Below are 18185 nucleotides of genomic sequence, written 5' to 3'. Positions count from 1 at the left end.
ATTCGTGATGCAGCTGAAACACGAATCCCCCCCCCCCCCATTATAAGTTGGAAGTTGGTTCCTGACTTTGTTCAATGCAGTAACAAAAGAAGACACAGTACTATATAGCTAGCAGTTTACTTAATACATAATACGTGTATTTTATCAATATATAAATGATAGAATTGAATTTATTTAATGATTGATTTATCAGCAAAAATAGAATGTTCTTAGGAGCACTTGAAATAATAGCCTTGGACAGTCTGTGTACATAAATTTTGTACATAATATGCATGAAATGTTAATGTGGATAATCTGGGTAATATTATGTACAATAATAGTATAGTGATGTTGTGTAAGGTTTATTTGTGGACAATATGGATTTTATTGTGTACAATCATAATATACAGGTGATGTTGTGGTAGATTTGTTGTGAACTGTACATTAAGGTAATATTGTGTATAATCATATTATGCATGATATGTTGTGTAAGATTTTGTTATGGACAATATGGCTGGGTAATATTGTGTACAATCATAATATGCATAATATGTTGTGTAAGATTTTGTTGACAGTCTGGCTGAGCAATATTGTGTACAATCATAATATACAGGGAATATTGTGTACAATCATAATATGCAGGTAATGTTGCGCGACAATTTGCTGTTAACAGTCTATCTGGATAATATCGTTTACAATCATAATATACAGGGAATATTGTGTACAATCATAATATGCAGGTAATTTTGTGTAGAATTTTGTTGTGAACAGTCAGTCTAGGTAATATTGTGTACAATCATAATATGCAGGTATTATTGTGTAAAATTTTGTTGTGAACAGTCTGTTTAGGTAGTATTGTGTATAATCATAATATGCTGGTAAGGTTGCTTACTATTGCCGTGTAGTAAAGAGAGATAGAAAAGAAGGAGAAAAATAGAAGGTTGTGGTTACACCTGACTGTTAATAGAAAATGGTTATTTAAATTCAAGGTAGCATAGAAAAGATAGGACATTTAAACAGCTTTTCAAATTGTCTGCATAATTCATTCAGTGCAAAATTTTCCTGCATTAATTTTTTTTACGTTCATGTCTATAATGAGTATCTGACCTGGAATGGAGAATATTAAATTTGAAAAGAAAATTGACTTGTAATTTACAAAGATGTGTCCTTTGAATCTTACTTTCTAATAAACGCATGCTTTCCTATAAATGACAAATAAATCCGGGAGGTACATTTTTCAAGAAAAGACGTGAGGAATATTGAATTTCGAAAGGGCACATGTAGTTCACGGTCAAACTGTTTGAAATTTTACATTAATAATCGACGAATGAAATCAAATCTTTGTGTTAACATCATCTGCCATTGTTTGTTAGTTTATTTGCTTTCACAGGTCATCGAGGATTGTGTGTTTGTAAATTTTTTTTTTATTTTGCTTAAAACGAGTAATGTGGACAATAAGTCTACGACAGAATTTAGTCAACTAAAAGAGAAATGTTCCTGGAAGAGTAAAGGTGCAAGGGATCAGTAACATTGAGAACTGAATATTGAAACTAGTTTATCGATTTATTTCAATATAAATACATTTTGAAAACAGTCTGTCTGGGTAATAATGCGTAATGTCTGTAAAGGTAGAAGTAATGTTAGTTCAGTATGTCGAGGAAATGCTCTGCACAGTGTACATGTGCACTGGTAACATCATCTTCAATCAGTCAAACTAATATTGAATGGTATACACGATGTCTCTATGTGATTAGTATACTAATTAGTATAAGTAATGATGTGTAAGGTATTGTTGTAAACGGTCTGGCTAGGTAATAGTATTACATAATAGCATGCACATTGTCTCTAGGTGACCTTGTGTACTGCTGTATAGTATCGTGCAGATGTGTAGGGTTTATGCTGTGTAAGGTAATGTTGTAGACGGTCTGGCTATGTGTTATATTTACTCAATATGCAGGTAATGTTGCTTACTGTCGCAGTGTTGTGTAAAGAGAAAGAAAATGAGAGAATTAAAAGGTTTGGGTTACACCTGAGTGCTAATAGAGAACGGGTATTTAAAACCAGGGTAACATAGAAAAGATTTGACATATAAACACCTCGTCAACTTTTTAGCATGGGTCTTTCAGTGGAGCGATTTTCTTGGATGAATTATTTCACTTTTGTGTCTGTGATGAATATCTGACCTGAAATAGAAGATATCAAGTAAAAACCGACTTGAAAAGCACAAAATGTGTCTTAAGTAGCTTCTTTTGAAATGTACGGATGAATAGTATTGAAAAAAATAAACGTGATGTAAAGCTTGACTCAGTTGATATATAACAAAATTTGAGGGGTATAGAAAGCAATTAGAGTACAATATTGCATTAACAAATTATAATTAAAATTATTTTTAAGGTACTCTTTGGTCAAAAATATAAAAATCTAAATGAAATTATATTGTTTTATCATTGGTACTGGTAAATTTATAATTAAAATTATTCTCTGATTGGATGATGTTATTAATAATTGCCATATTATGACTTGAGTCATTGTATAGCTTAAGCTTAAACACTATATTATGTCATGTCTCTGAAGAAATAATGACATTGTGTAGTATATGTAACTGATTTGATAATGTGCTTTAGATATATTTTAGGTTGATGTCATTGTGCAAATTGAGCAGAACCTGATAACGATTTTATTTTCAGTTAAATTTCTATACCTTCTTTCAATCAACTCACTTTTTGTACTCTGTGAAAACAATTAGTACCATTCAATTCTTCATGCAATTTATTACTGATATCGTCTCTTCACTTACCTCATTTAGTCTTTTAAACACCATCACCCGTCCCGTAAATTGACGTGGTGCACTTTCTTTACATGTTAAAATGGCGACTCTCGATCTCGATGTAAATTCAACATACTTGATTTTCCGAGGTCGGTAGCGTGTTTCGGAGAAAGTCTGAGGCAAATAAGAGGCGATATCAGTAGTAAATTGCATGAATAATTTAATGGTACTAATTGTTTTCACAGAATTTGCATATAAATAAGGTAAATCTGTCCAAAACTAACGCACGTTTTTCTGCGCATTAAATATACATTTTTTTCAATGGGAGGCCCTGTAGCTCCCAGGTCGTCCATCCGCATTTTTCAGACCGGAAGCTACAGACCTGCAGCTAGTCTTCAACATCCTGTTCACGAAATAACACTTAATAACAGTACTTTTTCTGAAGTTCATCGTTTATCCATTTTGACTTGGCACCACTTTGGAAGTAGTCAATGATCTAAAACATGAAGAAAAGACAGTTTTGTATATTTTTCATTTACACAAAAAGAACTTAATAAGTTACAAACCATATTTAAAGCTGCTTGGTGCGATTTTTTGTTATTACAGTATCATTTTTCTATACAAACCATTTATCTTAGAAAGTTATGGACTTTCTCTATTTACACCAGCAGAATCAGTCTCCTTTCAAAGTAAATAAAAATAATTTCTTTTTGGGCAAACGAAAAAACAAACCAAAATGCATCACGGGAATGTTTAGAAAAGGAAACCGTTTGGTTTCGTCCCCCGAATAATTGGGGTTATTTAACCCGCATGCTACATGTATGCATCGATTGCAAAGAAAGCAAACTTCAGAAATATTAGGGAACAAAACGTACACATGTTTATTTGTAATTCGTCTGATCATTTCGACCTTTATTTAAAGCGATGTCAAAGTCGTAATACAACCATACCCGTCTCGTCGTCAGGGGTGAACTTTAACATGAGGCGAAATAACGCGGCACCCTTTTATGTCGTTTGTTTTGTTAGCAAATTTTGTACGTATTTTTCTTCATTGATATTTGGCTTAATTGACTGGGAAAACTACTGTAAGGTCTATTTTTATACATATACTTAACATAACCATCGTTTAAAAGCGTGCATAAAATTTGATATAAAATCGGACCAAGCAGCTTTAATAGCTCAAGTACATAAGAAAATATACATTTTAATCAGATTCAAACTTTATTAAACCATAATGATATAGACATAATGAAATAGCATCTTTAAAATGTGTATTAAATTACTAGTACATGTACTCTTAACAAGGTAATATAAATAAAAACTTAATTGATTTATAAAACAAAATCTTACCAAATTTCTGCAGTTGTTGCAAGAACCTGTACAAATTCAGTATCTGCTCAATTAATAAAAACATGCAAAACTACAAAAACTTACAAAAAGAACATTTAATAAGGAAATCAACTACAATTTTTCTAAATGCAGTAAATGTTCAATACAACTCTTGTTTTTTTTATCTTCTTCTAGTTTGAATTAAAAAACTGCATCAATAACATTATTCTGCATTGTTTTAAGCAAAATGGTAACAATGATTTAAGCAAAACAGTAACCATGCTTGGAATTAAACTGTAGCAATTAAATGAAGTGTTAGTAGTAAAAACAATTCAAAATATGTAAATTTATTTCTGTTCCAAAAGTGGTCTAATAGCATAAACATTTTTTTTTACTACCAGAATTTTATTGAATTGTAGAAAACATATTTTGTTTTATGATAATTTGAAACAGAAATTTACAAATTAATGTATCTTCAAACTAAACTGAATGAAAAGTTAACTAAATAAAAAATCTTACCTGAATTTTACCAATTTTATCAGAATCCTTCTTCTCAGAGGAAAAAAGTGCCCTCCTTGTTGGTTGGTTCCCTGGTTCACAATGAGAAGGTGGTGCATTAACTGTCAATACAGATGTCGCAAATGGTTGTACACCTATTTATAAAATAAACAGTTAATCATGCTTATTTATAAAGACTTAAGTGAAAATAAACCCCATATTTTAAATTGTTATTCAACATGTTCAATATTTGTAATTATTTGGTGGTAGATTTTAGCAACTCAAGAATATTAATGTTAAAGCAAGTTACATAATGGTTTGTTCAAATTATTGTTTTATTATTGAGAATCCCAGGTATACATGTATTATATGTATACCTTATCCAGAGTATAGGATAAATAAAAAGTGTAACATAAACTAGATGGTTCACAGTTTTAAAAGCAATTTGTTTTATATAACCATAGTTTTTTTTATGCACAATATCCAAGGCTTGTTTGTTTATTTCACTCACAGAAACTAAATTAAACTTGAAAAACAACGGATGGTATTTCCTTCCCTGTACTTTACAAAATATTAACAGCAATTTCTTTTTATTTAACTGTTTTATAATTTATGGAATGAGTCAATCCAATCCAACAGTATATATGATATACCTGAAGATTATAAAATGTGTGTAATTTTATCTTTATGCCACATTAAAATAAATTTACTTACATATCTTGTGCATGGTAAAATCAGAAGATTCACACACTTCCTTCGATTGGTCTTGTAAAATCACTAAACTTCTCCATCTTCACTGGAACAACAGTTGATACATTTGGAAATCTTATGCATTTTGTAGACTGTAATGAGACAGGGCTTCTCAACACCCGCTTCTCTGACACACCCCGTCTAGGGGAGGGCAAAGTCAAACTTACTCGCTCACTACTTTTTCTGTTAAACTTTTGACTTCATTTCGCAACTTAATAACTTTTTCAACTGCCCTGTAGCACTTTATACATACGCCATTTTTCTCAATGTCAGAGTTGACGATTGACCCTATTACGATATCGATGTTTTGAAGTCTCTCTTTCGACAGTTTTAATTTCATATTTGTGTACTTCTTGATGGTTATATTTCCCGTTTTGTCGGATTCTTTCGGCACAAAACAAAACCCACATATAATGCAAATGTTGCCGTTAAAATAGACACGACGAGGTGACAAGGGCTCCGCCATTCTTCTTATGAATTAACACAATACACAATTATAAACATACAACAACGTGACTTGTAATGGGCGCCGCCATTTTTCATGCCTTCGGTGCGCATCTAATTTTTCTATGACTACCGAGTTCCGCACGCATTACAAAATCTCTTACAGGATAGCGTAAATTGCCATCTGATTGGTTAAATCAAAGGTCATTCATGACGTTACAGAACATGACCCTCAATGGGTCGTTGTCAGGCGCTGTGCGCTTATGTAGAGATCCGTATTTTAATCAGATTGTAGATTCCTTGGATACATAACAGTTGAGATCGACTCAAAATTTGAAATTTTGTTTACCTCACGTGATTTTGAATGACAACAGTTGTGAATGGAATTGGAGATCATTTTGGAGAATAAACAGGTATTGAAAATATTTCTTCTTCTTCTTCCCGTATAGTTCAGATCACCATCTGGTGTAATTTCGAACTGTTTCATGCACAAGATCATGCACATGACAAAATAGTTATGCTAGGTATGCGTGTAATAATATACATTGCAGTAGTTTTCCCGGTCAATTAAGCCATATTTCAATGAAAAAATAATGTACATGTTGAAACTTGTTGAATCCGGATGTTGTGTATTCCAGCATGCTGTCCAATCCTTCGACATTATTCAGCCCTTTGACATTTTCCTATCATTTTTGTTTTAAAATGTTGTGCAATCCGGATCCTGTCTATTCTGTTAACCGGCCGCGATGAAAAAAACCCGACTGCTTATAATTAGTGAGAGTTATCTCCCGTAGTCCGGCCACTTATCGATCGGTCGGCCTTCTGCGAGGTAATTAATACTCAATTATCGACCTATTTCTCTGTCGTTGCTAATAATTTAAACAAATGTGAATATAGATCCAAACTAGCAACTCATTTCAGTTTATACCGTTAAGTCTTTTGTTAAATAAATACGCATTTTTGCCAAAATTAGATAATTCGATTATAGTTCATCCCACTTTTTTTTAAGCAGTGATTCAGAATACTGCGGGAGTAAGACTGCCGGTATCGTTTGTTATCCCCGTTGTATGACTACACGTACAGAGTTGCATATTATTTTGTCAATTTTTTTTTTTTTTATAAAATTCTCGTTTATATTAATAATTATCCATTGTTCCCTGCATCAACACAGTTCTCGCCATTAGGTATTTCAGTTGTTGACTTGTTAATGTTTGTTTATCAATTACCGGCTAAGCATGCACTTTTCAGGTTAATCGGATGTTTGAAACATTATCCAAAACGATGATTTGATAGAAAAAGTGTTTCCATCGTATGCATTCCGTTATGGATTTATTGTTTTCCAAAAAAAAAAAAATGACTACTGCATTATATACTATAACTTATTTGCAACAATGTCCTCTAAACCTGATGTTGCCTAATCCGGCCATTTTTTTTAGAACCACCCTCCGCCGGATTGTAGACAATTTTTGCTGTACAATGTACAAATTTATTTACAAAATAAGCGACATAAAAGGGTTTCGTGTTATTTTGCCTCGTGTTTAAACTGGCCCCTTACGTCGAAGCTAGTATGATTGTATTACGACTTTGACATCTGTCCATTTTATATGATCTATTATAACAAATAAAATATACAGCATGACTATTTCAAAGAACAAAAATAAATCAGTGTACATTTGTTCTTTAATAACTTCAAAGTTTACGTTGTTTATAATCGATGCAAAACATGCAGGATGAATAAACCCAATCATTCGAAGGATGCAACCAAACGGTTATCTTTTCTAAACATTCCCATGATGTATTTTGGGGGGTTTTTTTTGAATGCCCAAAATTTATTTTTATTTACTCTGAATATTTCTAACGTTGAACGGAGATCAATTCCGTGTAAATACGTCTATAACTCTGTAAGATCATTAATTTGGTTTGCATGGAAAATTAGTTGAAACTGTAATGGCCGACAAGTCGGAACAGGCAGCTTAAACAAATTTCTAAACTTATTAAACCTCGAAACGTTATTTCAAATCAGGCACCAAACAATGAAGGGAAATGGAAATATTCGGCGGATCTGAATGTTAAAATATTCTTATGATAAAATTTTGTATTTATGGCAAACGTAGATTAATTATTTTTTATCTCCTACAAGATGTAATCACATTCGTGTTTTTTCCTACTCTTTTCATGATTATTTATAATAATTCAAACGTAGTAATTATTTAAAAAACATTTAAAGTCATACAAAGCAAAAATTAGAACTGAAAATAAAATTGTAAAAACGTCGGTTCAGAGCAGGAAATGAAATCATGTGTTGGTTAAGAAAGGAGATATATAATTGATTTTTTGTTTCGTGTTTTCATTAATACGCCAGCTCCTATTTAGTCACATGTTTGTATAAAAACTGCGAATCATTTTGTCAGAATCTTTTTTTCTTTACTTCTGACTTTTTTTTGCAATTCGATGTACACGTGTGAATTTATATGAGGAAAATAACAGTATATACATGTACATATATATGAAAATACTGATTTTGAATATATTTGAATGATAAGTTTTGATCAGATTTTTTCAGCTAATACTGTATGCAAAAAATTGCCATTTAAATGTTTGTAGACAAAACATTTCAATTTAATTTCTGTATAATTTTTGGATTAAGAGCTGTGTTAGGCTTTTTGTGGGAGTCCCTAATTTCACAATCGTAATTCAAAATACCATCATTCAACCATTAACAGTTACAGTCCCCGGGTAAATAACATCGGAAGCAACCAAAGTTCGTAAGAGTCCCGCATTACAGTGCGTTTTTTAGAGGGAGTGGATTTTTAACAGTTTCAGTTTGACTGACAGACACTTGATTCGACAAAACTTAATTATGTCTATAAAAACTAAGGTAGTTTCAAATACTTATGACAGTTGTATTTTAAAAGGGCCTTTTTTCGTTTTGAATCATACTGCCTTACCGTTATCATATGGTGGTGAATTAATTAAAAAGTACGGGTACGTTTGTCCGATTTATCTGAATAGTTGGCATGCCAACAAAAACATTAAGACCGATATTTCCCAATAATTTTGTACCTGTTGCCCAATTATTATTTTTTTGGTGGGGGGGGGGGGGCAGCTTCTGAAATAATATAATTCTTAAACGTGAAGCTAAGAAAAATGTTTGTTGCAAGAAAAAGTCCCCCGAAGCTACGTGCCTGAAGTAAGTTGTCTGTCGGCATTGGTATCTCCACAATTCCCATTATCTAACAACTTAATCCTATACCTGTGCCACTTTGTGTGGCAACAAAATCATGAAAGTGGATTAAAGTTCATTTAAAGGGACTTGGACATGATTTGCGCTCAAATTTATTTTTTTTCCATTTTTAATGTCTAATATGATCAATATGGATGTTTTTAATGCATTGTCATAATTTGAAAGTCAAGTATCGAGTTACAAGCGCGTTACAGAGGTTAGAATACAAAAGCTCAAGTCTTGTTATTGATTATATATGTCTTGTATTGATATGAGTTTCAATTTGATGTTGCTTCTCTCCCTTTTATCCCGCTTGTAACTTGCTTGTTACTTGACCTCTCACATTCAAATTTTTGTGAATTATTCAAAATACAAAAGTAAATTATTTGATTCATAAAAATAAAACTTTCATCTCATATCGTGCCTAAGTCCCTTTAAAATCTTATAAATTTAACGGGGCATGGTCACGATTTTGGTCAAAAATTATTTTTCTGATTTTAATATTTACGATGCTTTAGAAAGCCATTTTTGATAGGCAACCGAAATTTGATTGTCATTTGTTGAGTTATAAGCGAGTTACAGAGCTTAAAATTCTTTGCGTTTGTTTACATTTTGAACGTTGAAGTAAAATTTTCAGTTTTAAACATAAAACGAAAGTCTTAAAAGTTAGGAACGATTTATATATGCTTAAAATAAATAAAACGATAGACAAATAAGCTGGAAAAAGATTTTTTACTGGTATATTGAACCTATGTAAACAAAAACAGGGCACGAGCCTTGTTTACATGACAAAGATTTGTGAGCCCTGTATCTTGCTTATAACTCTACAAATGACTGTCAAATTTTATTAAATCATTAGAAATGCATTTCTAAAGCATTGTGAATAACAAAAACATAGAAATAGAATTTGACCAAAATCGTGACCATGCCCCTTTAACGTACATGAGGTATATATATGAGGTTATCCAAAGCGTCAACCAGGACCGCTAAAACCTGAATGATGTAAATGATGTAATTTTATGACAATAAATATATCCTACTATCTTTCAATGACAACACAACAACTTGTTTGTTTTGTACTATAGACTAATGCTGAAAATGCAATAATAATGTAAAGGAGTGCGCAGAGTAAAAAAAAGTCCAATCTACGGTTGTTCATCTCATAAATCAATGAGATAAAAAAACCCGAAAATTGTGATAATTTAAACGCTTTGTACAAGTTGTATGTATATCGTTTTCGGAAATTCGGTGGTGTGGGGTGGTTGTTAAAAGAGATATAGAATGATACGGGCTCCATTTTCGTGGAATTCGTGGGTAGCTCTCATCTACGAATTAACATCCTCCACGAATTAATAAATAAGGATAATTAAGTAAAATTTTCTTCTGTAGATACAAAAGAACAAACGAAATTACGTCCCCACGAACCTGTAAAATTAAAGCAATCCTCGAAAATTGGCCTCCACGAAATTTATTGATTCCACAGTATTCTGGCGTGACATTAGTGAAATCTTAGTGTGGGCAGCGTATCTGTAGATGAGGAAAAAGACGAAATTGTTAAAATAAAATGGAAAACAAAAAAGAATATAGATTGAATGTTTAAAGCCCCCCCCCCCCATCCCAACTCCCTCCCTACAACTTGGTATGGACAAGAATTCGTGACAAAGCTGTTACATGTATATACGGTACAAGATTTTCGTGCACATGGATAGCGCGATTTAGAAAAAACTTTATTTCATGTCATGCCAATGCGGTCAAATAATTATTTATCGTTGAAATGGCATAAATCGTAATGTTAAGTTACATTCTGAACTTCAGTTTAAACGTAAAAGGTAAATAAAATATAGAAGCCTTTGTATAGACAGAAAGACATAAATGCGTGCATGGTTCAAACTGGTCCTTGTGTTAGTTACAGTTGCTTGATATAGGAAGGGTACCAAACCGAGTCTTATAAATATGCTAGTATGTATATAGTAGGTACGTACACTGGAACATACAATATAATATAGGAGTAAATAAAACAGAAAATTGGTTTAATATTTTATTTCGAGATTGGAAATGGGGTTTTTTAATTTGATAAAGCTTTCAATCCACTGAAGAGCTCAAAATGTGGTCAATATTATTAATGTTAAAGCAATTTCTAAAGACAGACAATCGTGAGATCATTGTAAATAAGGATAATCTATACTTAAACTAGATAAGGATAGACCAGGTCGTAGTTAAGCAATTTCACTGTCGAAAATTGTAAGGGAATGAGGTCAAGTAGCAGGCGCTCTCTACAAGGTATCACACCGGTAATTGTTTTCAGTATATAACATTACAGTAGGATAAAACAGTTTGTATTTCTCGTGACAAATATTCGGAGGAAATGTTATTTGTTACCTATCTCAGCAGTTAACACCAAAAAAGGGCACACGATACGGCATTTTTTCAAAATATCTAGCTCCAAACAGGTCTACCTTCAAACAACGTGTTTTCTGTTTGTATGTAAACAGACTGCGCACTCCTCAGGATGCTGCTGAATGTGCCTTGAAAGAAATAGTCCCTGTGCAAAAATATCATCATCTAACAAAATACACGAAATATCCTTATCAGTGGTGCCAAAAATATTTAAAACTGAGTAAAGGGAAAGCATAATTCGGAAGTTTATAAGAAACTACAATCTAAGTTCATTTTGATTGGTCGATTACCGGACCGGGTGTGATACCTTGAAATTCACCCCTGCAATATAATAATAGTTAATCACGTGATGATCACATAGGCCAACAAGACTAGGAAGAAGAAATATTGTAATCGCCATGTTGGATAGAGAGGTTTGGCTCATGATTAATAATTTCATTAAATATTTCAAAAATAAACTTCATATTTTTGAAAAAAAAAGAAATAAGAACATGTCTTTAGAACTGAAGTCAAATAAAGAAACGCTAAACCCCTAAAGTTAACATGGGCACTTTTGACATTAATTATCAAGATTTTACAATCCCTTCTATGAATATTGATTGACTATCTACTGTACTGCAGTAGAGTTGAGCTATAAGTGATCGTTTTTTTTCCAGAATATCTCTTAAATTACAATCAAAGAATCTAAGTATGGACCAGCGTTGGGCCCAGGATGTGTTACGGTGTCATCTCTGCGAGACCCCGGGCCCCCCTATGTACTGTGACATTTGTCACATACATCTGTGTAAAGCATGTGTGGGGGAACATCTCTCAGATCAATCCAAAGAACACAAAGTGGTGCCATTTGAAAAGATTGGATCTACACCTAAATGTCCAAAACATTCTTTAAACATGAGTGTACTTTACTGTGAACAATGTGATATGCCTACTTGTGCAGCATGTGCTTCCTCTAAAGAACATCATGGTCATAAATTTAATGAGATAAAGGAAAGCATCGACAGAAAAAAAGAAATCATTACAAGAAATTTACAAGAACTAGAAACATTAATTTTTCCTAAATATCAAGAGATTGCATCTTACATCCAAGTTCAGAAAGCTGCTATGAACAAAAATTCACAGAAATTGAAGACAGCCATTGACAAAAATGGGGAAGATTTGCAAAGAGAAATAGACACCATTATAAAGAAACTGAAATCAGATTATGATGAAATGGACTCCAAACACTTAGATATCCTAAAAAAACAGGAAGATGAAATCACGCACACAATTTCTGAAATGACAAATATCATTGCTGATATGAAGAAGTTACTTAACTCCAATGATGTCAGCCTTGTTTCTGCCTACAAATCCAGAATTGCTGAATTCAGAAGATTGCCTCCCAAACTCACAGTTTCCCTACCAAGTTTTACCCCTAAGAAAATCAACAAAGAACAGCTTCATCAACTATTTGGTTCTTTTTCAGAGTTATCTATCAAAACAGAAGAACATGGCTACACCATGGAATCTCCCGGAGCCGAGTCCTCTTCCCCATTCAGATCATTCATTGATGTACCACAGATCAGCAAAGAAATAAAAACAAAGTATGGTATCTCAGTTTTTAAAAAAAATGGATTATGCAGTGTGTCCTGTCTGAGTGATGAAGATATATGGATGTGTGGTGATGACAGAATCATGAGACTATACAATCTTCGTGGGAAACTAGTGAAGTCAGTCAAAACCAATTCTGGGATGGATCCATCTGGCATATCAGTGACAAGGAGTGGGGATTTAGTTTATACTGATTTCATTGATAAAACTGTGAACATAGTAAAGGATACACAGATACAAACAGTGATCAGACTGCAAGAGTGGGGACCTCGCTGTGTCTGTAGTACCCCCTCTGGTGACCTCCTGGTTGCTATGGACAAAAAAGATAACAATCTATCAAAAGTTGTACGATACTGTGGCTCAACAGAGAAACAAAATATTCAGTATGATAACAAAGGACAACCTCTCTATTCATCTGGTGTCTTTAAGTTCATAAGTGAGAACAGGAACCTAGATATCTGTGTGTCTAACCCTATCGCTAAAACAGTAGTGGTGGTCAATCAGGCCGGGAAACTCCGTTTTACCTACACTGGTTCTCCCTTTTCTCCCAAGAAATCATTCTTTCCATACGGCATCACAACAGACAGCCAGAACCGGATCATGATAGCAGATCATTTCGATGACAGGATCCACATTCTTGATCAGGACGGACGATTTCTCCGCTACATTAACAATTGTTGTTTACACGACCCATACGGTTTATGTGTGGACACCAGAGACAACCTCTATGTGGCTGAGAATGAAACAGGTAAAGTGAAAAAAATACAATATTACAATTAAACATACTATGCTCATAATTATCAAATAATTGTTTATTTATTTACATGTAATGTTAGTCAAGAAAATTTTATATTACAAATTAAACCGTTTTTAATAATTACCAAATGGTTCAAGATATGACAATACATTTATCAAAATTCTCATGGGTTAGTAGCTTAATAAAGCTAAAATTATAATAGACTGTGGCTGATATATATATATATATATATATATATATATATATATATATATATATATATATATATATATATATATATATATATATATAAACATCGTTTAGATAAAATTGGCAATTTACATGTGATTAAATTAATTGTTTGATAATATGTTTAAAGAACTGCGAACGTTAACGCCCGTGTCCCGCCTATATTTACCTATATTTCGGAATTTCTGTCAGATATTAAAAAACAAAGTTATCTACTAAAAGGTATAATCAATTCCTAATTCATTTATATTTTTAAAAAATTGTATTCAAATAATTATTTTTTAAACGAAAGTTTTGCTCACGGAAGGTCTAAAAAAATTCCTTATTGAAATTGGTCTCTTTGAGATAGAAAAATATTATTAGCGGCCGATATGTGCATCAAGACTTAATAATCACTTGTTTACATTAAATATAAATTTACATTTTTAATTTATTTCATGTTTGTTAATTATTATTTGAAACGTTACGAAGCAAAATGCTTTTTATGGAACTGCTTGTTTACCATATTACTGGGTATATCACACAAAATGAAAATCACGTGACTCTATACGGAACTCTTTGATATTCATTATGGCTGCCAGGTGTGTTCTCTGTAGTTATAACACTTAAAAGAAACTAAACAGGTTATCAGCGGTTTTCTGCATTAACCGTTTTGACAAAACCTGTACTTATGATAATAACCTTTATACAACATTTGGACACTTATGTCTAATTCAAAAATGAAGTTTTCATTATACAAATTGTTTTGCAGGTGTAGAACATCGTTTTAACATTTTCACTTTATTCTCCCCCTCTCAAATGTTTTTTATTTATTTGGTCTTTAAACATATACCCCAAGCGAAACAACAAACCCTCTGGTATGAATATGCTAAATTACAAAAATAAAACCCCTTGAAATAAATTTTTGTTTCACGTGGGGGGGGGGGGGTGAAGATTTTATTTTTATTCCGTTTTTCGTTAGTTTCTATTATGAAATGAGCTATTTTAACTCAAAAACAAAGTTTTTTCTTTTATTCTTTTACAAAATCATTTATTTTTTATGACAATGTACATAAATGTTTACATTATTTAAAAAGAGTTAATTTAATTTGACAATTATCAAAAAACGACTTCTAGTGAGGTGGCTAGACATTTTCATGCTACCGTTTGCAGTTCTTTCAACAAACTGATTGTTTTACATCTTATATGTGAACAAAGTTTTACATCTTATTTGTGAACAAACTATTTGTAATTGACTGTGTTAAGTATGATATATCAACTGACAGTTTTATTTATTGAATGTGAATTATTTGTGTTTATATATATAGCACGTAACTGTGAACAGTCTAAGTGTGGTTATGTAAAACATTAAACATTTCCTGTCATCAACATGTGTGTAATATAATTAAAAATAGATAACAGTTATGTTTAATCTAAACAAATTGTTTATTTTTGATAATAAATTTTGACAAAATATTTCATTAAGTGTTGTGGTCTACATCAACAATAGTATTGGTGTTTGATATTACACATATTATTTTCTCAGATAAAAAATTACTATATACATGTAAATTATTATTTCTTAATAAGTTGGCATTATCAATATCTGAAACAGGCACTAATTAAACAATGAATATTTTTGTATCATGTTGGTATGAAGGCAGTAGGCATTGAAGAAAAATTCGTTATTTGCCTTTTCTGTTTATGCAAATTCGTCTGCATTGATATGTAATTTTTGTTTGCAATAATTACAAACTGTATAACCCCCAAAGGACACCAAATAACGCATTTACGATGACTGTCCCAAAATTGGGTAAACTGGGGGCAATTCTTAATTTCTGTTTACTGGGTTTTTTTTCGGCATACTCTAAAACCTGGTCTAGTCCTACTGTCGTGGCCTGGCGTCATGATCGGATTGCCCCTTACTTTTTGCCTGGAATTTGGCTTGGCTCTTAATGTAGGCCTGGCCTCAGGATCATGAAGCATTTTCAGACTCAAGTCAAAATTTCAGTCAGACATTTAATGATTGTTTTTAATATCATAATATGCCAATTGAAATTTGTAATTAACAAATTTATATCAAGACACTTTTAAAAGCATATCATTTGTGTCAGTATTTCCAATTGAGAGATATTAAGAACGTGTACATTTTTGAATTAAGTCTAAGATTGTTTCATGATCCTGGAGCTTGGTCTCAAACATTGGCCTGGCCGCAAAGTTGGCCTCTACCAAAACATTTTGCTTCATTTTTTATGTTCTTTATAGATTTGACAGTTTTACTAATTTTTAATGCTTTAAGTTCGATACATACTAAACGTCCCACTAGATAGCTTTAGTGTCTTATAGAAATAGTTCTGTTGAAAATTATAGTAACAACAGAAATTAATGTAGAATGTGTTAAGTGTATACATTATTGCATGTTTGAGAGATTGATTCTTATAGTTTTGAATAAAATCTAATTCAATTGTTTAAAATATTCTTTAGAATGTGATACTGCCCTGCCATTGTATAACCATTATTTTTGATTCAATGTGCTCAAAATTATCATCTGTTAGGGTGGCCAATATCAATGTAATTTTTCTTACATCAAATACTTGTTGGAGAAAAAAATAATGGTAGACTCCATTTTGTTCATTTTAACCAACATGTAATGTCACAAAATGTTTTGCTTTGTTCAAATTCTGAAATGAAACTTCACCATAGGGGAAAAATTGTTTCCTTAATATACACAACGCATGCATGAAACTCTGTTCTATTCAAGAGGCGGTGAACAATAACCATCTCTGAATCAGATCTTCGGAGGATACAATATTGTAATCATTCACAAATTACATTGATTAAATAAAATCCTTTGAAACAGTAGAGGCAGAATTTATTTAAAATAAACTATGAAATATTTTGTTCTTCTTCAAGTTCTTTTTTGGTGTAGCGTTTTTACGTCACTTAAGATAGCCAATCCGAAAGATCAATCTGTTGTTTTGATTGTTATTTGTCCTGCCTTTTAAATGAAATGTGCAAACTATAATTATTTGGATCATCAGAAAGACTTTGAATCGAGTTATCATAGTAATCAAGTAATCAACTAGTGTTTATATAGATAAGCTCTCACGTGCACACATTTATGTTCTTTTGCTCTAAATATCATTTGTTAATTTATTGTTTTAGTTGCATAAAAAAGCCAATTAATACCAAACGATTTAAGTCGTTCAAATACTAATGAAAAAAAAATACACAAGCTGAGAGAGAGAGAGAGAGAGAGAGAGAGAGAGAGAGAAAGAGAGAGAATAAGACAGCTATCAAGATTTACGATTATACATGACTGCTAGCAAATAAAGGTTATCTTAAATCAACACAGTCGAGCATAGGTAAACAGAAAACCATGAAGTTTGGAATGAAATCACTAAATGCGGCTGTAAGATAACACAAATTTCGACTTCTCAATTTAATTAAACCTTCATGTAGCTCCAACAAATGTTTCTTTACAATTTGTAGTTGTATTTATCTGCAATTTCTTACATTTAATCCATGGGTTATTCCTTTTAACCGATTATTTTGATTTTTTTTATTACCATTGTCTTGTAAAAAAAAAAGTCTAACATTGTAGGTAGGTGGCATAAAATTGCATATGTCTATGAACGTTACACAATCTTTCCAGTTTATGTAAATATTGTGTTTTTATGATCAGTTTAGATAAGGACAGTATTTGAAGGTCATATCAATACCTTGTATAAAGTAAGGTATATCTAGCCTATCTAAATTACACCAATATCGGCAATATTATGTACAGGCATTTCAATTTATGATAATTATGTATAGGAAACTAGTGTTCAAACATCCAAAGTTATTGTAAAATTTGTAGACGATAAATTACAAAGGCCTACACGTTCTAAGTATTAAGGTTTGTATACTTAGTATAGTATCACATTTTAGATAAATATTCTTCAGTTTTAAATTTGCTTAAAAATGTATTGAATCGTATGTTGATTATCGTTAAAATTAACAGATTGAAATATAATGCAGCAGTAATTTAATTCATCAATAAATTATAGAAAATATATTTTTAAATTGCTGTATGTCATCAATACGTGTATCGATCAAAAAGAAGGAAAGAAACAAGAAGAGTCAGTCAGGTAAACAAACAGATACAAAAGAGACAGAGAAGTCTGAAAAGTCTGAAAAGATATAGCAGATAGAAAAAAGTAAAGAAAAGACGAGAAGAGGAAAGTTTTGGATTAGATGCAGAATGC

At 31.9% G+C, this 18185-nt stretch overlaps 1 protein-coding gene across 2 annotated transcripts; it reads left to right on the top strand.

Annotated features, from left to right (window-relative positions):
• The first annotated feature begins 5990 nt into the window (after positions 1–5990).
• Positions 5991–13936, top strand: LOC136274377 (uncharacterized). 2 transcript variants are annotated; one of them, XM_066080989.1, is made up of 2 exons: positions 5991–6180; positions 12044–13936. In XM_066080989.1, exon 2 carries the CDS (start codon positions 12078–12080, stop codon positions 13752–13754), a length of 1677 nt encoding a protein of 558 aa, XP_065937061.1. In that variant the 5' UTR covers positions 5991–6180; positions 12044–12077; the 3' UTR covers positions 13755–13936. The 2 variants fall into 2 exon arrangements, with proteins under 2 accessions (XP_065937061.1, XP_065937062.1); XM_066080990.1 differs by lacking the exon at positions 5991–6180 and adding an exon at positions 11455–11800.
• The last annotated feature ends 4249 nt before the right edge of the window (positions 13937–18185 follow it).

Source organism: Magallana gigas, chromosome 4 (assembly GCF_963853765.1).
Source record: "Magallana gigas chromosome 4, xbMagGiga1.1, whole genome shotgun sequence".
Lineage (NCBI taxonomy): Eukaryota > Metazoa > Mollusca > Bivalvia > Ostreida > Ostreidae > Magallana > Magallana gigas.
Note: the sequence above shows the minus strand (reverse complement) of the source record. Positions and strands in the feature narration are given on the sequence as shown.